At 36.3% G+C, this 25,833-nt stretch overlaps 1 protein-coding gene across 2 annotated transcripts in view; it reads left to right on the forward strand.

Moving 5' to 3' along the window:
- The window catches only part of ADAMTS2 (ADAM metallopeptidase with thrombospondin type 1 motif 2), a 472,323-nt gene that overhangs the window by 278,285 nt on the left and 168,205 nt on the right, over positions 1 to 25,833 (forward strand). For both annotated transcript variants that reach the window (XM_051978728.1, XM_051978729.1), the window contains one exon: positions 1,531 to 1,733. In XM_051978728.1, coding sequence (XP_051834688.1) covers positions 1,531 to 1,733 — 203 coding nt within the window. The remainder of the gene's footprint in view (positions 1 to 1,530; positions 1,734 to 25,833) is intronic.

Consider the following 25,833-nt stretch of genomic DNA (forward strand, 5'->3'; position numbering starts at 1 on the left):
TAAATTAATGTTATTAATAGTCTAAGAATATTGTTACTTGACTTGAATCCTTACTCGCCTTTCCACTACTCCTTCATATTTAAAGTCAGAGAATATTTTCTATTTTTAACTATCTCCTGGGTTCATAAACAGGGGTTATTAACTAGCCACTTTTGATTATGCTTATGGGCATTGTCTTCATTTCTGACTGTACACATCAATTTTCATTTCTACAAAATATATCAATATAGATATGATTTGATTCCTCTAGTAGCACATTATCTTGTTAATTAATATGATGAGGGATGAGGGTACCAAAGAAGAGGTTAGGCAGGAATGGATGAGATTCTGTGTTCTCCAAAGAGCTGGTTGGGGCCAAGAAATTAGCTAAACCCAAAGGTTATGGTTAAAAAAAAAAAAAGCTTTATTGTTAAAGAAACACCAAGAAGGAGTCTCTTTGTGGGCATATATCATTTGCAAGAGAGAAGTGATCTGCAAAGAGACATTTTCTGAAGACCCATTTTGTGTGTGAGTCTAAGGGAAGTCTCAAGTAAATGTGAAATCTTGCCTGGAGTCGTGACTTCCCTCAAGAAAGCTTATCTTGCTTTGAGAGGATGCAAGGCCATTTGGGTTTGTAGATCAAAAGAGAGATTTTTTTTTTTGGTGATTTTACCTAATTTTACAGAGCTTACTCAAGTCATACAGAGTTTTACTTTTATCAAATACACAAAGATAGCATTTTAGAAGAACCAACAGTTAATGTTGATTAACAGTCTAAGAATATTGTTATTTGAATCTTTACTCCCCTTTCCACGACTCCATCATATTTACAGTGAGAAAATATTTTCTATTTTTAACTACCTCCTGGGTTTATAAACAGCAGGTATTAACTAGCCACTTTTGACTATGCTTACGGATGTTATTTCCACTTCTGACTATACACACCAATTTTCATTTGTAATAAATTATATCAATAAAGATATGATTTGATTCCTCTAATAGTACATAACCTTGTTAGTTAATACACAAAGATAACATTTTAGAAGAATCAATAGTTCAATTTAAATTAATATTGATTAATAGTCTAAGAGTGTTATTACTTGAATGTTTACTCCCCTTTCCGCCACTTCATCATATTTATAGGGAGAGAATATTTTCTATTTTTAACTATCTCCTGGGTTCTTAAACAGCAGGTATTAACTAGCCACTTTTGACTATGCTTATAGGCATTGTCTCCACTTCTGACAGTACACAGCAAGCCATAGTCTGGTGTATATAGTTAGAAATAGTAAAGAGCCTAAGGAGGGAATTTCAAAGCCAGCAATGTTACATGTTAGCTGTATAAAAAAATCTCCATATGGGAGCATGCCAAAACCCACAGCTGTTTTCAGTATTTTTTCAGATGTCCTCTGCATCATCAAGGAGCAGCCCCTAGTTTAGAAATCTTTTGAGTTTTTTAACTGGATAATTTTGGTGAACTACTCAACCAGTCTCCCCCTTGCCCCACAGCATAGCCACCAGCTGATGAACTGTGTTTGTTTTTAACCCCAGGGGCAGACTTACATGGCCTGGATAACCTCGGCAGTATGTTTGGTCTTGTGGAAGACCGCATCAATGCTTCAAGGAGACGATCTCGAAGGCATGCCACCGATGATGACTACAACATCGAGGTTCTTCTGGGGGTGGATGACTCTGTGGTTCAGTTTCATGGAAAGGAACACGTTCAGAAGTATCTTCTCACCCTCATGAATATTGTAAGTGACCTGGATGATGAGTCAGTGTTGGGGGACCCTCTTTAGCTTCATGTCATGTCACTGGGGACTTTCCCAGATTTCTTGTGTCATTGAACTTCCTTTCAACCCCCCCAACCTTTTCATTTCTTCCTTCTCTTTTTCTCCTCTTTATACCCCCTGATCTCTCACTTCTCCTTTCTCTTTCTTTTCTTAATTGTCACATACTATGTATAAAATCCCATGTTCAGCACTAAATGGGGAAAATGCAGAGATGATGTCTTAATTAATGTCTTAATGACATTATAATTTAATAAAAATAAGGACAAGTATACAACTAATTATGATGAAAAAAGTATGATAAAAAGTACAAGAAAGCTCCATGAAAAGTGTTGTGAACAATTTGAGGAGAGAAATCAGTTTCATCTTAGGTCAAAAGAAGTATCAGGGAAAGTTTCAAGGAGGAGGTCATATTATTTTGTAGTTCTGTTTTTACTTTGTAATTGTATTTGATTAAATAGAGTGACTTCTTGGCTTATAAAACACATTAAATGAGCTTTATTGCCAATGGGATGTGTGATGTAATATCCTTGAGAAAATTGAAAAGAAAATAAAGAGTAAAAAAAAATAAAGTGGGGGAAGAGGAAAATATCTGTTCAAAGCATGAAGTCCAGAGACAGGAAAGGACAATAGAACAAGAATGGACAGCAACTAGCAAAATGTGGCTATAGAATAAATAAAAGGGAGAATCGTGAGATAAGGCTGGACAAGTACTTTGGAGTCAGATTATAGAAGGCCTTGAATGATGAACACAAGTGCTTAAATTTTCTTCAGTGGACAAAGAAGAACCACTCAGTGCTTCGGAGTAGAGATAGACCATGATCACAGCAGTGTCTAAGCAGATTCTAAAGCTGTGGTATTAGTGTCTCATGGACTTGCACATAATAAATGTTTAAGAATACATTAAACACTTGATGTGAAGAATGAATGAGAAGACCATATGCTTCCCACAACACTATGCTCCAAGGGTAAACTCCATCTTTGCCAGCAGATTGTGATGTATATATTGTGATGATTATATATAACATAATCTGCCTAAAACTCTCCCCATTGTTTGCTTTGCCTTTATAAATTCAGAGGTTATCTATCCTATAGGTGCTAATACTTATCCCAAGAATGACTCTGGAAGAAGCTTCCATTATTTTGGCATAGGGATATAAATCCCTGTAGTTGTTACAAAAGTTGGAAAAAAACCCCAAAGTGAACAAAATCTGGTTGAACTTTTTACACCATTTTTTAACCAGAGATCCAGACATCTTATATATACACACATACATACATTTTGACAATAGTGTTTCAATATAACTGGTTTCCTATGTAATCCCATATATTTTATGATATATATATAATATATATGTATTCCTATATATTTTTCAAAATAAAACGTTATTCTGAGGAGTCTATAGGATTCCCCAGACTGGCATAGGGGGGGAACCCAGGACACCAGAAAGTTAAGAAGTCCATGTTTTCTAAAATGGCCAAGAAATTTCATGTTATAATCTATTTCAAAGAAATCTATTAACTCTTAGCACGAAAACAAAGTATTACTGCTACATTTGATATGTGTTCCTGATACTTCAGAAAAAAATCCTCTTCTAATAGAGGTCCTAGTGGGATAAAATGAAATAATATTTGTAAAACATCTTGCTATAACTAGCTATTCTTAGTATTTTCAGTATACATTAAATGGATCCAATAATTAATAGATCCAATCCTATATAGGGATTTGGTTGTTCAATTAACCTTTTTCTTCTGAAGGCAGAAATTCATGAATCGGTAGTACTTTCATTCTTGAAGTGAGCCGTGCAATTACATAAAGTATTGTCCAGTAAAAAGGCCACACTAAATAAAGGGGAAATGACAGAATTTGAGACTGTTTCTTTGATGTGACCTCATAGATCTCTGGAAATCCTTAATGTAAACAAAGGAATTGAACAGAGTCTTGGGACAAACATATGTGTCTCCTTAGTTGGCAAAATGAAGAGAAATGATCTCCTTCCCCTTATAATTAAACCAACTAGGTTATAGCTTAAGCTAAAAAGATTACTAACTTATCTAACAAATATCTATGTAATGTCTGAAATTGTCTTGCCTGGAATGTTTGACTTTTTGTCATCCGATCTAAAATTCTTCCAGTTAGTAATTCATTTGAATTTAGCTTTCTCATCATAAACTGCAAGTACACCAGAAAGGCAAAAACTAGCTACCTACCAATCTGTAGTACCTCAGTGTTTATTTGTAAATTTAATCAATTTGTTTTTCTCCTAATGCTGAGATCAGCTACACCTAGAGTTCTGTCAAGGAGAAATCACAGGACTGGGAACCTGAAGGAATCATAAATGTTTGAAAAAAATAGCATAGTGTAGGGTAGTATACTTGAAGTTGGGAAACCCTGGATTCAAGTCTCCCCTCAGACACTTAATTAGCTGTGAGACTCTGGGCAAACCATCTACTTCTCTGTGCCTCAGTTTCTTCACCTGTGGAACAAGGAGACTGAACTCTATTCTAAGGTCCTTTCCAGGTCTAAATCTTGTAGAGTTCCATGATCCTCAGTTTAAACAGACATCTGGCAGTTTAAATAAAGCCAGCAGTCACACAAGTAGGAAGTAGCAGAGTCAAGACCTAAATCGAGATCCTTTTACTACAAAAAGAAGTGATCACATACATTACATAAAGCTGGAAAAGGCTTCAGAGATCTTTAAATCCATTTTTTATTTTATGAGGGAACTGAGATTTGGGGAGATTAAAGGATTTGACCAGTTTCATAGCCCAAGAGGTAACATGAGATCCTGGACATCTAGGGATATAGAAAGAGAATACCCAAAATAAGAAGACTGAAGAAAGGGAGAGGCAAGTGGGACAGAAATAAGGACTACAGAAGGGATGTAAGAGAAGAGACTCATGCAAGGAGACAGAGGGACAGAAAGAAATGGGAAGAAGGATGCAGAAAGGGGATTTGGATTACAGAAAGTAAAAGGGATCTCAAATTGGAAGGGACAGTGGGAGATAGAGAAGTAAAGAAATGAAGAAATGTGGAAGAAAGGGACACAGAAAATGTGAGGGAGTATGTAGAAAGTGGGAAGACAGATGCAGAAAGTGATGGAGTTGAATGCCAGTGACAAGCTGGATAAACTGATTTGGTATCAACACAGCCTATGCTCAGCCAGATGAAAAACCTGTTAGTCAAACTATAAATAATTTTTTTGGAAGAATCCAGAATTTCACATCTAAATAGTGCCCTCAACAGGACCTGTAAAATTTGACAACAGTTGTGCCAGTAAAATTTGCTTGGCATCCTTGAATGCTTAGTCAACGAATCTATGCATTTAGGGAACAGCTGTTTAACATCTGGAAAAATGGGGGTGGGTGGAATTGGGCTAATGTGGTTGTCAAAAAAAAAAAAAGCTGTTTCAGTAATGGAAAGAAGGGAGCCTGGGGGGGAGGCAGGAGAGGTCAACGAGTTCCTGAACCAGAGGGTCTGCTAATCCTCAGCTCTTTAATTTACTGAGGAAGCTAAGAGTCATTCCTTTAGTTGTGTGCCAAGTATTTAATTAACATACCTTTGGGCTGATGCTTGGTTTAAATCTTTAGCAATGGTTGTTACAGTAGAGAAGATGTCTTTCATTGTGCCTAGGATGTCCCTGTCAGGCTTTATGCTCTAGGAAAAGAGATTCTGTGGGTCTGGGAGGTGTCTGACTAGGAAGGTGACTCCCAATCCCCATTCCAATTCTAAGGAACCTTTATGCTATAGTTTAGTGAACAGACCCAGTCAGATCACTTCACCTTAATCAGCTTCATTTCCCACATCTGTAAACTGAGAATAGTTAAGTAAAGGATTCTCTCTGTCATAGGATGTTTATGAGGAAAATGTTTTGTAAATATTAATGTTCTGTAAAAATATGAACAGTAGTCATCCCCTAGTGACTAGATTAAGTCCATGTTAAGATTAGGTGAAATCTAAGGCTAGTATACTGAGAGGCAAGACGCTTTGTTTTCAAAACTGAATTTGTCCTGCTTTTGCCTGTGGAGTTTCATTGCTTACCTTGGGGAATATATAGACCTATTTGGATTTGGATTCTACTCCAAGAAGATCATCGAAGCAAGAATCAGGATCCCTGGAGGACATGAAGTGATCATTTCAAGCTATGTGACCTAAGATAAATCACTTGCTTCCTTCAGCTTCAATTCTCTCATTTGTAAAATTATAATGATGGGTAGCGCATTTTCCCATTTATTATCTTATTAGGCTCTCCCAACAGACTAGTGAAATAAGCTGAGCGGACTTCTTAACCTCATTTTAAAGATGAGGGAACTGTGACTGAGAGAAAAGAAAAAATGATTTGCTCATGGTCATATAGCCAAAAAAACAGTAGAGATGGGATTAGAATCTGGAATTTCTGGGACAGAGTTCTTTCTATCACATAAATGCTTCCTCTCCTAAAAAGGGCTGACCTACCTACTTCCTGGGGACTGTCTGAGGACAAGTGAGATGATGCTTTCAGACTATTTTGAATTTCTGGAAAAACCAACTCATGACCATGTTGGGACTACTAGCCATGTCGTGGAGACTTGTTTACATCACCATGAGGTTTAATGACAAAAAGCTACAAGTTTCAAAATTCCTGCCCATTGATAGCTAATAATAGTTAACATTCATACAACACCTTCTGTTTGCCAAATGCTTTATAATATTACCTTATTTGATCCTCATAACAACCCTGGGAGATAGGTTGCTATTATTATCCCTATTTTATAGTTGGGGAAATTGAAGCAAACAGAGGTGAAGTGCCTTGTCTAAGATCACACAGCTTGGAAGTGTCTGAAGTGAGATTTGAACTCAGGCCTTCCTGGTTCCAGACCCAGAATTCTAGCTCTTTAGTCATCTGGCTGCCTCATTTGAAAGCTAGACTTCTTAAGATTGGCTTGGCCATTCAGATAAACCACTTGAGGTTGGAGGGGGAGTGAAGATTAGGGAGAAGATGATCCGTATGTTACTTATTTCATAGTCAATCCCAAACCAGAAATGAGCTATGTCTTTTTTCCCCCAACAATTTCATCATGAGATCAGAGATTTAGAGAGAGAAGGCAATTCAAAGAATCAGCTTCTGCATTATACTGATGATGAAACTATAGACTAAGAAGGTGAAATATTTTTCTTTTTTCCCCCAAGGGTTTTCTTATATTTATTTAATATTACCCCCAATTACATGTAAAAACAATTTCTAGCTTTCATTTTTAAGTAAAATTTTGAGTTCAAAATTCTTTTTTCTCCCCTCATTGAGAAGGTAAATAAGTTGATATAAGTTATACACGTGCAGTCATATAAAACGTATTTCCATGTTAGTCATGTTGTAAAAGAAAACACAGACCTAAAAAAGAAAGAAAGCAAAGAGAGAGAGAGAGAGAGAGAGAGAGAAATCTGATATTCAGAATCTATCAGTTCTTTCTCTGGCTATGGATAGAATTTTTATCATAAGTCCTTTGAAATTGTCTTGGTTTATTATATTGTTAAGAATAGCTAAGTCATTCTTAGTTGTTATTGTACAATGTTGCTGTTATTGTGTACAATATTCTTTTGGTTCTTTTCATTTCACTTTTCATCAGTTCATTTAGCTCTTTCCAGGTTTTTCTGCTTGTCATTTTTTACAGCAAAATACCATTCTATCATAATCACATACCACAATTTGTTCTAGCCATTCTCGAGTTGATAGGCATCCCCTTGATTTCCAATTCTTTGCCTCCACAACAAGAGCTGTTATAAATATTTTTGTACATATTTTTTAGGTTCTTTTCTTTTGTTTAGTTAATCTCTTTGGGATACAGATCTAATAATGGTATTGCTGGGTCAAAGAATATGCAGAGTTTTATAACCCTCAGACATATGAACTATTTTTCTTAAGACCATACAAGAACTAATTATTGAAACTGGATTGACTCCTAAGTCCTCTAACTCCAAATCTAGGACTATTTCATTCCTATAATAGGTAGGATGACTGGAGCATGTAATTTCTCCTCTTTGTCTTAGTTTCCTCTCTTTAAAACAAAGGGGCTGGAGACTCTTTTCATTTCTGATATTCTGTGTTTCAAAGTTCCTTCTAGGTCTGACACTCTTGTTTCTATGTAACCCCTTCCAACTCTAATATTCTACTTTTTCAGATCCATGGATTCTTATGGCACTGACAATCAAGGCTCCCATCTTTCTTTCCTTTTCAACTCTTTGTATTCTATGTTCTAATACATTTCATTGTAGGTGAACTATCTTAGATCCCTCTGAAGTCTGTTCTAGTTGACATTCTATATATTTTTGCTTTCAGATTCCTATGCCTCAAACATTATGTGTTCGATGTTTCCAGCTTCCTTTAGCATCAACATTTTGTGTTCGATATCATGACCTTCTAACATAATTCTGTATCTGTTGCTCATATGATAGCAACATCTACACAGCTCTAGCTATGGAGGAACAATGAATTTAACCACTCATTTACTCATGCTTTCATTTAGTAAATGTTGGGGATGCTCACCCATGCAGTTTTTTTCTCAGCTGCATTTTGTTTACATACACAGCCAGTCTGGTGGGCAGGCATGTTTGGCTCCTCATGTGCCCATTTGTGTATGAATTTTCTCTCTGAGTTCCTGACCTAGATGCTTTTTTCGATTGCGAAATTAGCTTGACAGCAGTATGGTGAACAGATGTGGAAACACATTATTTGAATCTCTTTTGGAAAAAATGAGATTCAACTACCAGGTAACTCTCTACATTCAGAGTATCCCTACATTCAGAATAGGTTTACAGAGTTCCCTGTTTACTACAATGTACATGATAAACATGCCATGGCAGCCAATCAGCTTGGGAAATGCAAATGTCTTTATTTTTGTGGGGTAAAATCTTCAAAATGATTTTTAAAGTATCCATTTCCTAATCAGTGCTCCTTCACGAACCATTCATGTTATTGAGATGCAAAATGCCCACATTTGGTTCTTGGTGTTGTTGCCGATTGCTTCTGGATAGTCATGTCCCCTCCACAATAGAATAGGGCTTTAAAGGTCTGTCCTTTCTCTCTCTCCCTCCCTCCCAGAGCCCAGAATAAGACATATAAAGATGTTGTACATCAGACATCCCAAAGTATAATGAAATGAATCAGGCAGTTAAGTCCCCCAACATGCAAGCCTTCAAGTGGTGACTAGAGGTTGATTAAGTAGTTTAGTAATGGGCTAGACTTTGAGGACCTTTCAATTTAAAGATTTTCTAAAAGGCTATACCAGCTGACATGGCTTTGCTAGGTTGTTTCTGCTGAACTTTGGATAGAAACCAGTCCATTCTGAGTCTAACTCTTCTTTTCTGCGCTATCTGTGAATCAGCAAAGAAATATTGTATACATAAAGCAGTTAGAGGACTCCTTCCTTCCAGAGACACTGAGTGAGGGTTGCTTCCCCCACTTTCTGAAGATATGACTTTAGGTACATGAGAGCATCACAAACCAGTGTGCTTAAGTAAAATATCTAACAATCTGCTGTTTTATCACAAGCAGTCCCACTGAATCAGATTTCTGAAAGCCAAAGAATTCAATTCATTAGAGTTTGATGCTCTCTCTGCCTAAACTAATCTCTGAAGGTTAATTAGATGCTGATATAAATGATATGGCATAGTAGAAAAAGTACAGAATTTAAAGGCAAAAGAATGGATTTCAAATCCCAGCTCTACTATTTATTATTTCTGTGATCTTAGGCAAAGCACTTCATCTTTCTAGACCTCAGCTTCCTCATGTATAAAATAAAAGGGTTAGAATGAGTGCATGATCTGTAAGATTCATTCTAAAGTTAAGATGAGTGAAGGAGCCACTGAAAGAGAGTTGAATTGGTAGGATATATTGTTTTTGAGACTAGTTTGACCTCTTTGAGCCATGTGCCTACAAATCAGACAGTTGCCATCAAAATTGGTAATGCCTTGAATTATAAAATAAAGATCCCATGACTGGGTTTTCCACTGGGTATGGATAAATTAGAAATAATTAACAAGATGCCATTTCTGGTAGAGTATAACTTTTCATTAAAATAGCATCATGAAATAAATAGTAAATAAATACTAATCACCAACATTTAGGGGACCTCAAACTATAGTCTGCGGCCAGATGCAGCAGCTGAGGATGATTATCCCCCTCATCCAGGGCTATGAAATTTCTTTATTTAAAGGCCCACAAAACAAAGTTTTTGTTTTTACTATAGTCCGGCCCTCCAACAGTCTGAGGGACAGTGAATTGGCCCCCTATTTTAAAAGTTTGAGGACCCCTGAAAGAAAAAATAGTATTTGAAATAAAAGTAGAAGGAATATAAAACCTGGGGAGGAAATTGTCACCTTCCATGACTACTTCAGTTATTGTTTTTTTATTTAAGGTTCTGTTATCTTCCAAGCCTTAGTGCGATCTTAACCTGTCTTTCCTCTCCAACTTCTCCCTCACTCCCACCAGAGTTAGAAATTTTCAGAAGCTATTCTACGCTAAGATCTACTCTAAGATTACTCAAATAGCCCTGAAGCTGCTTATATCCTTTGTAAATGTGAGGTGGTGATGTTATACCAATTCAAAAATGAAAACAAGTCAATATATATTATGTGCTAAGTTCTAAGGAATATAATGATTAATAATACAAAGTTCTTGCCTTCTGTGACCTCACAAAATGATGTGCATACAGCTATCCATAATACAAATTAGAACATGTTAAGTACATATTTTTCTTTTGTACAATTAAAGTACAATTAAAGTTGCAAAGAAGAAATGACATAGTATAGTAGGAAGAATACTGGATTTGAAGTCAAAAGACCTAAAATTTAAATCCCAACTCTGCAAATGATAAGTTTAGGAATCTTGGTAAATGCACTTAATCTCCATGCATCTCAGTCTTCTCATCTGCAAAAATGGGAATAATAACTATCACTTACTTCATGATATATTTATGGAGCACAAAAGAGATACTACCACCAAACTTTGTAAACTATAAAGTTCTAGATATATCCCCTATTCTTTTTTTTGCCTTTTTGTTTTTTCTCTTGTTTGTTTTTGATAAAGTTCAGATAGAAATGTCTCTGGAGTAATGCACCCATTTTGCTTTCTTTCATGTTTAATTGTTTGTCAGAGTGTTGTGAAGAAGGATAAAATAAATTGGGTTTTATAATTAAATAAAAGTGTTTATCTAGCTAGCTAGCTATGTATTTATTTATAAACTCTTAGTAACATACTTAATCCGTAAGATAATACTGACTAGGCTTATCTTCTTTAGGTTCTCCTAACGCACCTTGATATAATTCCAAGTGCAATCAGGACAGTGGAGATGATATCTACTTCCTATTCCCATGTTTTGATTTCTGTTCCAACTTTTCTCTTCCTTCCTCCACCTCCTCCCCTACATGGCAGGTAGTCCAATACATGTTAAATATATTAAAGTATATGTTAAATACAATATATGTAATCATATTTATACAGTTATCTTGCTGCATAAGAAAAATCGGACTTAGAAAGAAAGTAAAAATAACCTGAGAAGAAAAACAGAACAATAACAATAAAAAGCAAACAATAACAGAAAGAATGGAAATGCTATGTTGTGGTCCACACTCATTTCCCAATGTTCGTTAGCTGGATGTAGCTGGTTCTGTTCATTACTGCTCAATTGGAACTGATTTGGATCCTCTCATTGCTGAAGATGGCGACGTCTATCAGAATTGATCCTCATATAGTATTGTTGTTGAAGTGTATTATGATCTGTTGGTTCTGATCATTTCACTTAGCATCAGTTCATGTAAGTCTCTCCAAGCTTCTCTATATTCATCCTGCTGGTCATTTCTTATAGAACAATAATATTCAATAACATTCATATACCACAATTTACCCAACCATTCTCCAGTTGATGGGATCCATTCAATTTCCAGTTTCTAGCCACTTCAAAGAGGGCTGCCATAAACATTTTTACACATACGGTCCCTTTAACTTCTTTAATATTTCTTTGGGTTATAAGCCCAGTAGTAACACTGCTGGATCAAAGGGTATGCACAGTTTGATCTTAATATGTTTTTACTGAATAAATGTAGGGGGAAAAAACTCAGTCTTTTTTTTTAATCTAGAAATCAATTTGGACTAGCTGAAGAGTTTACAAATAATCTAAATAAACCTTGTTCCAAATTCATGGAAAAGAAAAGTCTCCAAGAATATTATAGAGGCAGCATAGGGTTGTGGAAACAAAATTGGATTTGGATTCAGAAGATTTGGCTTGTGTGTCTGCTCTGTTTCTCATTAGTTGTTTACCTTTTGACTATTTCATTTCTCTGAACTTCATTTTCCTCATTTGTAAAGTCAACACCAATAACAAGCATCATTAAGAGCCTACTATGTGCTATGGCTATGTTAAACTCCATGGATACAAAGAATACCCTCTGCCCCCCCAAAAAAAGTACCTGTGGCTCCAAAAACTACAGTCTAATTGGGGAGACAACATCCAAATAACTATGTAAAAAAATCTGATATAGATGGGATGAAATAAGGCTGAACAGCAGATGTGATACAGTGATATAGTGCCATGACCTTGAAGAATGAAAACCTGAATTCAAATACTGCCTCTGGCATGTGCTAGCCATGTCACAATGCCCAAATCTTGTGGCTTCCTGATGCCTCAAATTTCTTTCTACAGCTTACATTCAGGAGCGTTGGTCATCTGTTGGTAGAGAACATGTTTGTGCTAGGAATTCTATACACAGATAAAAGAGACAGAGACAGAGAAACAGAGAGAGAGAATCAGAAACAGTGGAGGGGAAAGAAGAGAATAGGACAGGCTAAAAGAAGGAGGAGAAGCAAGGAAAGAAGGAATAAAAGGGAAGGAAGGGAGAAAGAAGGGAGGGCAGGAAGAAAGCAAGGAAGGAGGGAAGAATAAGAAATAGAGAAAGGAAGGAAGGGAGGGAGGAAAGGAAGAAGGAAAGAAAAAAGGAAAGGAGGGAGAGACAGAGGGAGAACAGAGTGCTAATAACACTTCTGCTACTTACCTGACAAGGCTTTTAAGAGGACCATTTGTCACAGGGGCATAGTTTTTAGAACTAAGAAGAATCTTAGAGCCAGTTTTACAAAGGAAACTACAGCCCAGAAAGTGATAAATGAGATCATCTTTGTAAAGAGCTTTGTAAACTTTTAATTAGTATATAAATGAGTTTTTATTAGTAGTAATTGTTAATTATTAATAACAATTGCAATCATGATTATTGACTCATTAGCATTAATAGTAACATTTGAGTTGTATATTACTTCATGGTGAGTTACTTTGGGAGACTTAGACATCTTGGGAACTGGCCAGGGAGGAGCAATTCTGTCTCTGGAGAATGGATAAATACTACTTAGTTTCCAAGATGGGAAAGCATTTAGTTACACAAGCAAGAGAAAAACAAATGATTAACTCAAAGCTGGGGTTTTGAAAGTGCCTTGGTCCATGTGTTAAGTAAATGGAGAATGGTGTCAGCCTACTCCTAAAACTCATTCTTGGGACTAACATGTGATGTAGGGGGAAATGCAAGCTGCAGTCCAGAGTGGAATTCATTGATTTCAGATTGTTTTCTTAGGTCATAATGATGCATTGAGCATGTGAAGATGAAGTTGTTCCAGAATAACTTCTTATTGTTAGGGATCTTGAGCTTAATCCCTGCAATGTTCAATGCAGATCAATTCAGTTCAATTCAATTTAATTCAACAAACATTTGTTAAATACCTTCTGTGGTCTTTCACTAAGCAGGGGCTGAGGGATGTGTTGGAGGTACACCTTTAATACCAGTATTCTCTTAGTTCAGGTTCAATTTGGGGGTGAAATTAGGCACAAGTAAGTCATCAAGTAGTTAACAAAAAGAAGTCTATTCTGACCTAACATAGCAAGGATATGCAACAATGATAATAATACTTAAGGGGATTAGAAGCTGTCTATTTTCTTCATATGAAAATACAAGAGTGAGTAGGCTAAAGCCACTCACTGTAGAAACCATTGTAACAAATATGTATAGTGAAAACAAATACAGAGCTTACATTCTAATGAAGTTAGATAATATGTGAAGGGGATTCACACAGTAGAGGGGAGGCTAGATGTAAGATCTAGATCCTGCTAAGTTAAGGCTTATCAGGGAGAAGGCTGGTTCTAGAGACAGAGTGCTAGATACCATGTGGGGGACAGGTTAGGATTTGGGGGGGAGGTAGGAATTAAGGCCAAGAAAATAGAGATCAATTTCTGTATTTACTAGAATATTTAGGTTGTTTAGATAAACTTAGGTTTTTTAAGGTATAAATAAACCTCCTAGCCTCTCTCTACTCCCCCTCTTCCAAAAAAGTCTGCTTTACCAAGCAGAACAGCTTGAAGTGAAAAGCAAAGGGCCTCTAGCCCATCTTCTCTTCAGACACATTACTTTTGTTTGAGTTGGACATTGGTTTGTCTTGAGATCTTTCCTCAGCGTTTTGACCTTTAGCTTTGCTCTCAACCTCAGGTGGATACCTTCATCTTCACTTAGCATCCTTCTCTGGCATCTCTGTCTGCCCAAGGACACCTTTCTGACTTCCTAACTATAGCTCTATTTGGCCTTCCTCTACTGTGAGTCAAGATAAAGTTGTAGAAAGAGTACAAGGATATCATTTTGGACAAGTTACTTTACAGCCCTATCTTCATCTGTGAAATGAGGATAATTATATTTGAATGTGTTTCTCTTATAAAAGTAATATTCTACAAAAGAATTGTACTGGAATCAGCTTGAACTGGTTTGCAAGTTAATTGTAATTCTTAAATTCTCTTTAATTAATTAAGTTAATTAATTAATTAAGTTAATTGTAATTGTTAAATTCTCTTTGTGACAACTTATACCTTGGAAGTCAGCAAACACTACAAATCAGGGCTTGATTTGTTGTTTTGTTGATTGTTTAGATTTAAGAAAGTGACAGATAAAATGTTTATAATACAAATTAAACCAGAAAGTGTCATGTATACCTTTTTTGAGAGAGCTGGTTGTTAAACAATTGTCATTTCAGCCCTGATCGAGGTCCTAGACTGTGCCTGTGACAAGGGACAGAGGAAATAGAACTTTACTAGGAAATATAACTAGATCAAGCATTTCTAAAAACTTTCTATCTATTTGGCATCATCATTATTATTATTGCTCACCATAAGTTCTGGGAATGTAAATACAAGTTAGCAGGATAGTCATTTCCTTTGAGGAACTTACATTCTTGTGGCATAATATAACATAAAGGGATAACAATGGAAAGGGGGTGAGAGTATGATAAAGAAACAGCTCAGAAATAATGGGGCCCAAAAAGATAAAGGAAGGTAATATATCAGAAGTAGACAATCAAAGGGCAGAGTTCTGATGAAGGGAGCTGAGGATGAGGATGGTGGCCTGATAAGGATACTATCATGAGGTTTAAATGCGTTAACGTGAAAAACTTGCTTCCATAGAATAGGCTAATTCCTTTCCTCATCCCTTTGGATAGTGTACTATTATTTGTAGGGTTCCATTCATTGCTGTTATACCATCTTGTACCTGCTTCTTCTTTATTCATTCTCCCTAAGAGGACATAGGTTTTTACTTTTGTTGTTGTCTCTGAAATAATCATAGGAGGCCAAATAGAGCTATAGTTAGGAAGTCAGAAAGGTGTCCTTGGGCAGACAGAGATGCCAGAGAAGGATGCTAAGTGAAGATGAAGGTATCCACCTGAGGTTGAGAGCAAAACTAAAGGTCAAAACGCTGAGGAAAGATCTCAAGACAAACTAATGTCCAACTCAAGCAAAAGTAATGTGTCTGAAGAGAAGATGGGCTAGAGGCCCTTTGCTTTTCACTTCAAGCTGTTCTGCTTGGTAAAGCAGACTTTTTTGGAAGAGAGGGAGTAGAGAGAGGCTAGGAGGTTTATTTATACCTTAAAAAACCTAAGTATATCTAAACAACCTATATATCTATCTATCTATATATCTAAAACAAAGTTATAAAGGCTAACTCTCTAGAATCCAACCCTTTCATTTTATTGATTATGAACATAAAACCAGAGAGAATTTCCCCAACGTTCGATAGGTAGTGAGTCGAGTCAGGATTTGAACTCTAGTAGGACAGCTAAGTGGTGCAATGGATAGAGCACTGAACCTAGAGTCAGGAAAATTCATCTTCCAGAGTTCAAATCTGGCCTCAGAGACTTAATACCTATGGTATCCTGGGCATGTCCTTTAACCCTGTTTGCCTGTAAAAATGAGATGGAAAAGGAAATGGCAAACCAATCCAGTACTTTTGCCAAGAAAACCCCAATGGGGTCATGAAGAGTTGAACACCATTGATCTGATTGAGTAACAACAACCTCCAACTACAGCACTGATTCCCTTTCCATTGTTGCCTCCAAGTGAATCAAACAGAATTATAACCTTGAGATAGATATATATATATATATATATATATATATATATATATATATATACATACATACATACATACATACATATATATCTCCTTGTGACAACCTTGTGAAGGCACAGTAAACTTAGAGGGTGGGAGAGAAAGGACTCCTATAGGAGGGGAAAGATTTGGGATAGATTTTATATAAATTCCAGCTAGTATCAGAAATGTAGGATAGCTATCTGCAAAGCTACAAGTTAATTGTTCTAATTGTCTAACCTGGGGTCAGGTTTGATCATGGAATCACATGATATTATAGATAGAGAGCCTAAGAGATCACCTTGTCTCCCTTGATGCATTGGAGAAACTAAAACCTAAAAAGGGTGTGTCACTTGCCCAAAGTCATTCAGGGGGAAGGGGCAGAACTAAGACTAGAACCTGGGCATCTTGATGTTCAGGGATCTTCCCGTTATACCTTACTATCTCACACAGTGTTGCATTTCATCATATTGCTTAATGCTCATGATTCTCCCTCTCTGGATACTATCAACATATTTGAAACAGAGAGAAGTAATAAATTATCTTAAGATAAAAACTGTAACCAAAGCCAAAACAGAGCTATTTGACTGCCAGAACACATGCATTTTCAGTCCCACGCACCTTCCATTCCTAGGCTGGTTTATATTCTGTCTTTTTCATCAAAATGCTAGCTTATCCATCACTTCTCACAAATAGAAGCGAAGTTTTTAAGGATGGTAAAACATTATCAGAATCACTGAGATTTTGAAGGAGCACAGCATTTTATCATAGTCTCATTTGTTATAACCATTTCTGTATATCACTGGAAGTGACCGGTGTCCTGCCTGACAGTCTGGGCACCAAAACCATACTGTGGAATGTTAAAGACCTGGAGGAAGGCTTAAAGGTAATTGAAAAGATCCTCACAGAGGATGGATAAGAAAATATGCACAAGAATTTCACAGGTTAAGAAGGCAGGATAGGTTACAACTTGGCTGTGAGAGGGAGCATCCTAATGGATGACCTCTTGGATCTGCAAATATTGAAGTATTTGTTTAACTTTCTCTTATCCCCTATTGATTACAATCTTTTTCAAGACAAAAATAGTCTTATTTTATCTTTGAATCCCCAAAATGGAGCTCAGTGTTTTGTACCTGTTAATTGTTTATTAAAATCTTATTTATTAAGAGTTGGAAGGAACTTTGGAAATTAGCTAGTACAACTTCCCACCCAGTACAAAGATTCCCTTTCCCCATGACCATGGGGTTACCATGTGAATACCTACAGTAATTTTTTTTAAAAAAGCTTGCTACCTTTTAAGATTTTTGTTCTTGTTAGATGATTCTAATGATTGAGAAGTTCTTATCTAAATTACATTGGAATCTTCTCTGTCCCCTGCCTCCTATAATTTGTATCCATTGTTTTTGTTCTACTGTTTGAGGCCAGGTTGAAACTAGTTTCCCAAGACAGCCCTGAAAGATAGTGACACTTCATTTCTACTTTAGTTATTGAACCTGAACTTCAACTGATCTTCATCCATCATAAACAGCATAGTTTCCAGTCAGTTGCCCTTCTCAGCTTATCAATACATGTCACAGAATTGAATGAAAAATACTGCTGATATGGCTTGATCAAAACTAAGGACAGCAGAACCATCCTCTCCTTCACTCTGGTTGTCATCCTTTTATCAACACAAAGTAAGATTGTATTCTAACAATTCTCAATGACATTGCCATCTTGTCATGCAGAGAATTGAGCAGATCCTCCCTAGAGGGTAGATAGAAGATGTTGATGAGGTTTTCACAGGATCAGAAAACATGATGGGTAGTGGCTTTCCTGTAGGGAGAGATGCTCTTGAGAATTCCTAGAAATTGTGCTAATAAAAAGCAGGTTCTGGCAGGGTCTCTGAAGATGGAAGATCCCTGAGGACCAAACTAGTGTTGGATTGGATATAACTGAAGACTATCTAAGTGAAGAATAAAGAGAACACAGATTTTCTTCATTCTAGGTCTAATAGAGGCAGCTCAGTGGCACAAGGTATAGAATTCTGGGCTTGGAGTTATGAAGATCTAAATTCAAATCCAGCCCCTAACACTTATTAGCTCTGTGACCCCACACAAGTCACTTTATTTCTCTTGGCATCAGTTTCTTAAACTATAAAATGGGGATAATAACAATACATACTTCACACATCCTTATAAGTTATTATAAGGATTAAATGAGATAACATTTGCAAATCACTTAGCCCAGTGCCTGATGTGTAGTAAACACCATATAAAAGTTTATTTGCTTCCCTTCCCGAACTCTATCCATTCATAGTATCAAAGATCATATTAATTCTCTTGGATGCCACATTACCATCTTGATATTTATTAAGTTTTTAATTCCTAAAACTCTCAGGGTTTTATCATGAGCTGTTATCTTGTCATGTCTTCATTTTATTTTTGTATTATTTAACCAAAGTATAATTTTGTAATTTATTACTATTAAATTTCACTTCATTAGATTCAGCCCCTAATTCTTATCTATTATAAAATTAATCAAGGTTCGAAATTTGCATTCAGCAGGCATAGTCTTTAAAAGGGTGGATACAAGTTCATTACTGCTCAGAACCTTGATTTAAATAAAACAAAAGGGATGAGGAAACTCATGTCACAAAAGTAATACACAATTAACAAACACAGTGACTATAACAAATTATAACACTATAACAAATAACATATAACATACATTATCACTACTTCAAGGAAGCACCAACATCTGAATTCCTTGGCTGAGAGAAGCCACGTTCATAGCTAGTGGGAGCCATTGCTAGGAAAGCAGTACTTCCTAGCCAGATCTTCGAAGTCCCTTTCCACTAAGGAGTTTGTGTATGCTTAAAACAAAGAATGCATTACACTAAGTATTCTCATTTGATACATGACTCTTAAGAAGCAGCCTTCCAAAGTACAGGATGACCCATCACAAGAAGCTCCCCAAAGAGAATATTTGTTCATCCTTTAGGAGGATTGTGTTTACTCAATAAACTGGCCAAGTTTACAGGCCTGCAATAAAGGATACTCATTGATTAATGCTCAAGAAAGGATGGCCTTCCAACTTCTTTGTGCTTTCCTGGTATTCCATCAGATAACTGCAAACACATTCTCATGTTCTCAGCAAGAAGTTACACAAAAGACATGGCCAAGACTCACTTAAGATTCCTTACTCACTAGGATTCCTTATACTTGTTTTGATCTTCTCTATGTCTCTCAATCTATAAATGATTCTTCTCAGTTTCTTGTCATTCCCAAATTGACCAATCCACAGGAGAATCTAAGCCAAAGGTTTTTGGAAAAGCTATAGACTCCTTCTCAGAATAATGTTCTCAAATCCTTGAAATAAAACACATAGGATTACAAAGGAAACTAATAATGTTGAAATCTGGTTATTTAAAAAAAATTCTTTTAAGTTCATGGAACTGGATTAAAAACAACTTCTTTAATAAATATCTGAGGCCATATTTGAATTCAGATATTCCTGATTCTATTCTAAAACTAGTTTATGCTCTTTTATAGAAGCTCATTCTTGTAGATTTGTAAGGAATGGCCAAGGACAGTATTTCTGAGATTGTTCAAGGGCAAAATGTGATCCTCCTTCCTAACCTTCATTTCTATGACACAATGTCTCTTTTAAGGACAGTAATCCAGTTACCAAGTTGTCCTTCCCAAAACTACTTCGTTAATAATCTTACTGATTTCCTTGAGTCATAAATGATCTCTCTATCCTCACAATTTCCAGGGTGCTTTATTTTGTACCCCTGGTATGCATTTTTCATGCTGTTTTGTAGTTTAGAGATTTGAGTTATTCCCTTTGTTGGACCATGAGAGTGGGGACCATGTCTATTAAGTAATAATAATAATAATAATAAAATAACACAATGATATAAAATATATGGCATATTGTAATAACTATTATTATTATAAAACTACAACCCATTTCTATTTTATGATAAAGTTTGCCAGTTATAATCTGTACCATAACTCTGAAAATTAGTTCATGTATTACTATCTTCATTTTATATATGATGAAATAAGTTCAGAGGGGTCAAATGACTTATCTAGAATGATACAGTTAGTTAATATTGGGTCACAAATTAAATTTGAGTTCTCTTGACTCAAAGTTTCCTTCTCATTGATAGGCACAGAGGTCTATACATATTAGGTACATAAGAAAGCTTTGCATAATATTAAAAAAATAGTTCAGAGTATTACCCTCAGACACTTAATACTTCCTAGCTGTGTGACCCTGGGCAAGTCATTTAACCTCAATTGCCTCACCTAATAAAAAGAGTTCACACAGCTATTTTGTAAGACATCTTGTCTTCAATTAACTGCTAACTAAATGGAAGAAAATCTGGTTCTATTGCACAAGGGAAGACATTCCCAGTAAGCATCTCTCTGTTTCCAACTACATACCCACAAAGCCCTTTTTAAAAAGCATGTTCCAGATGACCAGTACCTGAGCCAGGAGGTTATACTTAGCTCCAAGACCATCTGATGCTCTGATGGGAGAGCTACTCAGAGATTATAACTGTTAACCATGAACAGGAGCACTACCAAGGAGCAGATGGCCAAGCAACCCCCTAACCTAGTAAAGGACACCTTGATCTGAGTTCTAGTTCTGACACTATATCGTGTGATCGTGGCCAGGTCAATTTCCTCCTTGATTGATTTAAAGTTAAGGTATCTACCAACTAAGTATTCTGTGATTTTATAGTTCTAACAAAACAAAAAGCCCAAAGAAGAGGTAAAGACTGTGAATAGAATAATGGTGGTAATAACTGGTATTTAAATCATTATGTCTTAGTAGGTGGAGAGCTGGCCTTGGAACCAGAAAGGATTGATTTAGAGTTAAGGTACTTACCAACTAATATTCTGTGATTCTATAGTTCTAACAAAAAAAAGAAGCCCAAAGAACAGGTATGGGATATGAATAGAATAGTGATGATAATAATTGGCATTAAAAGCCAGTATGTCTTAGTAGATGGACAGCTGCCTTGGAACCAGAAAGACATGATAACAAGTCCCACTTCTGACATATCTTGACCATAAATGAATCTGGGCAAGTGGCTTAACACCTTAGAGCATTAGGCCAGAGATGCAGAAAATATAACTAAGAAATATTTAACAAAATAAATAAAAATGCAATAGAGTATAGATAATATTAACATATGATTTTCTAAGTCAACATATGGCCTACAGAGATCCTTATGGATGGGTTAATATCCTCTCTCTTTCTGTTTGAATGTGACACTAGTGCTTTAGAGAAGATACTGATTTGTATTAATAGATAGAATTTCTCTACTTGGGAGTCCTCTATACCGATAAGATCACAGGCCTTGTTCTCTATCCCTACCCTATATAGCACTTTATATAAATTGTCTGTCAGTAAGTCAAAATCATTTATGATATTACGAATTAGATGCTATAATAAGCATTAAAGTTAGAAAGAAAAGCAGAACACAGCCCCTTCCCTCAAAAGGAATATTTACTGAAGGAGACAACATTTGAATAACTAGGTACAATGCAAGATAACTGCAGGATAAATGAAAGTAATCTGAAAAAGGAAGTCATTAGTAGTTGGTGGAACCCAGTTTTAACTTGGAAAGAGGGGACATATGAGGAGGAAGGTCTTCCTGCAGGAGAAATTTGAGTTGAATCATGAAGAAAGCCAGGGAAAATAGGAAGTAGAAGTGAATAGAGAGAGCATTTCAAACATGGGGAACAGCAAGTACAAAGACATGGAGATGGGAGATGAAGTTTGAAGAACAACAATAAAAAAATATATAAATATATAATATATTAATAATATATGTTATTATTATATATATTATTAATATCTATTATAATAGATATTAATAATATAATATATATTCATAAATATATATTTATATAATATATATTATATAAATATATATAAAATATCAAGGTCTAAATATTTCTTAAAGATGTAAAACAAAGGGCCATGTGAAATTTAAAGGGAGGAAAATGTGCTATAAAGATTATTTAGTTGATAAAGCAAAGATCTAAGTGCTAATCTCACCACCTGCTAGCTATTTCCTAGCTATAGTGAAGGCACTAGTTTAGACAAGTAGTGATAATAGACCATATTACCCTAATGTCTCTGCTAGTTCTAAATCTGAATATTTCCCCCAAAGGACCGTGATGACACCAAGCAAGATATTGACTATGTATTATACTGTGAGCTCTTTGAGAGCAGAAGTTGTCTTTTGCCTTTCTTTGTACCTTCCAAGCTTAGCTTGTAGAGACAAGGAAAAGACAACATGATCCATGTCCTCATGGAGCTTTTAGTTTAGGAAGGAAATAAAATATAAACACAAATATCTATTCTAGAAGGTAGGATATAATAATAAGGTCATTCAAGGGATATGGAGTTTCAGATGAAAGAGAAATTAGTTTCAGCTTAGAAAGGTGGATCATAGAAGAAATAGCATTTGAGCCAGACTTTGAAAGATGACAAAAATTGTATAGTGGGTGGGCTATTCTCCACCTATTTGGATAGATAGACATACTAGGGAGGGCATTCTGGAAGCCAGAGAGGAAAGACACATAGCCGAGGAGCAAAAGATATATTCTGATACTAGACTAGTAGTCTAGTTTGTCTGGATAGCAGGATAGAAGAAGATCAAAAGTGTGAAATAATAGTGAAAATGTAGGTTATTGCCAGTGCTGAGAGCACCTTGAATGCCAAGCTGAAGAGTTTAAATTTAATTCATTAGGCAACAGGGAACCACCTCAGATTGTTGGATCAGAGAGTGACATGATCCAAGAATATTTAAAGGCTCTGTGGAGGACTCCCTGAACAATTAAATTCAATTATGCTTGTCTAGGGAATTGAAGGATCCCTTTACAGTGATGGAAAGAGGAACAGAATGAGTTCATCCTGTTGAACAGGGCCTATGCATCTATTGCTCTGAATTGGACCTTACCTCCTCTTGCCTTCCTTTTTCTCAATATGGAGGAGGAACATGTTCAAGACTGCTGACCATCTAGCATCATGCTGTGATTTGTTTAATAATAGCTCTCATTCTGTAAATATGTATAGAAGAATTGCACATGTTTAACAAATATTGGATTACTTCCTATCTAGGGAAAAGAGAGAGAGAAAAATTTGGAACACAAGGTTTTGTAAGGGTGAATGTTGAAAACTATCTTTGCTTGCATTTTGAAAATAAAAAGCTATTAAAAAAAATAATGGCTCACATTCTTATAAATTAGAGGCAGACTAACTAGAGGCATTAAGCCTCTGATATTCTATATTATATCATACTATATGTCATCTCTTTTTTTAATTAGAGGCAAATATACTTGGTAGAGTCAGGAATGCAGGTAGAAGGAACCAAGTTCAAATCCATTCAGAAACTCACTAGCTTTGTGATCCTGGGCAGCTCACTTAATTTCGCTTTAATAATCCTCCACTATAAAATGAAGATAACAATATCACCTACCTCCCAAGAGTTATTGTGAGGATCAAATGAGATAATATTTGTAGAACCCTTAGCACAGTGTCTAGCACATAGTAGGTGCTTATAAATGCTTGTTTCCTTCTTTCAAATAACCCTGAGAGGAAGGCAGTGGAAGTAATAGTTTCCCCATTTTATGAGAAAAGGAAGGCTGATAGGTTAAGGCCTTGTTTAAAGATACCCAGTTAGAAAAGATCCCATCCAGGAATTTGAACTCAGGTCTTTTGAACCCATCCAGATTTTTTCTGTTTGTTTCTGAAATAAGAAGTGTTCTTGAAGGAGAGACCTCAGTTGACTCTTTTTGGAACGACCTCATTTGGCCTAGTTAAGAGGCTTTGGGTGGGTCCTTCAATGGAGCCCAAGGTAAACACTCAAGTTCTTCAAACCAAGAGAGGAAGGCAGTCTGACTCCTGTTTGTAGAGCCACCCACTGGCATCCCAACCCAAGTACCCCCAATTGCCCTGGGCTCCCACTGGGATCAAACTGTGCAGCTGCCCCTAGACTCATGATCGATAGCTGCCAAAGCCAGAAATCTGGCTTAGCTTGACCAGAGAGCAGTGAGTGGGTGGGCCAGTTGTACATCCCAAAGAGTCAGAGGCGGAGAAGGACTTCAGCTCCATCCAGCCCACAGGCCAAACATTCTCTCATCCCTAGATACTTCTTGATGAGAAAACCTGCCCAGCAGGGTTCCTTTGCTGACTGCCTGGGTTTTGCTAATGAAAAGTCAACTGATGCCTCCAAGTGGAAGAAAAAAGAAGTCATGATTTAAAGAGAAAGGCTGCATTCCTAGGCTAAGTCTCAGAGACTCTGGATTATTTCAGAGTAAAGTAGCTAAATTGCTCAGTGGATAGAGTGCCAGATCTGAAATCAAGAAAACTCATCTTCCTGAGTTCAAATCTGACCTCATACACTTGCTGACTGTGCGACCCTCAGCAAGACAACTTACCCCTCTTTTCTTCATCTGCAAAATGAGCTGGAGAAGGAAATGGTAAACCATGCCAGTATCTTTGCCAAGAAAACCCCCAATGGGACCACTAAAGTTGGACATAATTGAAAAGACTAAATGGCAACAAACATTTAAGAGAAAAAGTCATGGTTGTAGTAGAAAGAGCCCTGTAGTAGAAAGAAGAATCCAATTCTTCTACTTGTTATGTAACTTTGAAAAAGTCACTTCTTTTATGAGTCTCTGTTGTAGGATTAGAGAATTGGATTAGATGGTCCCTTTAAAATTCTAATTCCTGTGAAAGATTCTACACTCTCCAGAAAGTTTTCAGGAAGAGAAAAATGGTTTTTCTGTTCTCTTACTTATTTTTTATATATTTAGGGGAGGAGATGGAATGTGGAGATCAAAGCCTTTTCTATGTAGATAGCCTGTAAACTAGGAATTCATTGTCCCCATTATAGCAAATGTGGGTATAAAACAGATTTGCTTCTTACTAATCACTTAATAAACTTTAGGTAGGTCTCATACCCTCTAGGATTGGACTGGAAGATCTCTAAAGACCTTTCTATCTCTAAATCCTATTATCACAGCTAGTTAGGAGACAATGTGATACCTTCCTCATGCCTGCAGAACCTAGGCTCAGAATCCTTCAAGCCAACAAGTGCTGACCAAGTATTGGAAAGCTGAAAGACAAGATCAATTTGAGTTCCCAAGCTCCATAGGAAAGAATGAAAAAAAACACACACAGTACAAACTGTTCTCAGTTGGTGACAGCTTCTGGCTTTTCCTACTTATGTCTTGGTGCCTTTAAATTTTAATATATAAACCAAGTAAAGTAGAAAATCTAATATACAATAAATACCAAATATAATGGAAAGTGTCCTGGATTGGGGGTCAAGAGGCATTGCCCAAGACCTTCCTGCCATAAACTGACATTGGGTAAATTCTTTTCTCTTTCTGACCCTCAATAAAATGAAGAGATTGGATTAGGTGACCTTTAAGAACTTTTTTAGATCTATCATTCTGTAGTTTGTATTCTAAGTCCCTTCCATGTTTTATGATCTGTTTTTCTCCCTTTTGGAAAAAAAAAAACTCAGGTCAGCCTTAAGGGCATTTTCCAGAAAGATAACAGCAACTCATCCTGCCTCTGATGCTTACTACTTTTGTGATCTTGGACAAATTACTTAACCTCCCTGAAGTT

This window comes from Antechinus flavipes, chromosome 2, assembly GCF_016432865.1.
Source record: "Antechinus flavipes isolate AdamAnt ecotype Samford, QLD, Australia chromosome 2, AdamAnt_v2, whole genome shotgun sequence".
Taxonomy (NCBI): domain Eukaryota; kingdom Metazoa; phylum Chordata; class Mammalia; order Dasyuromorphia; family Dasyuridae; genus Antechinus; species Antechinus flavipes.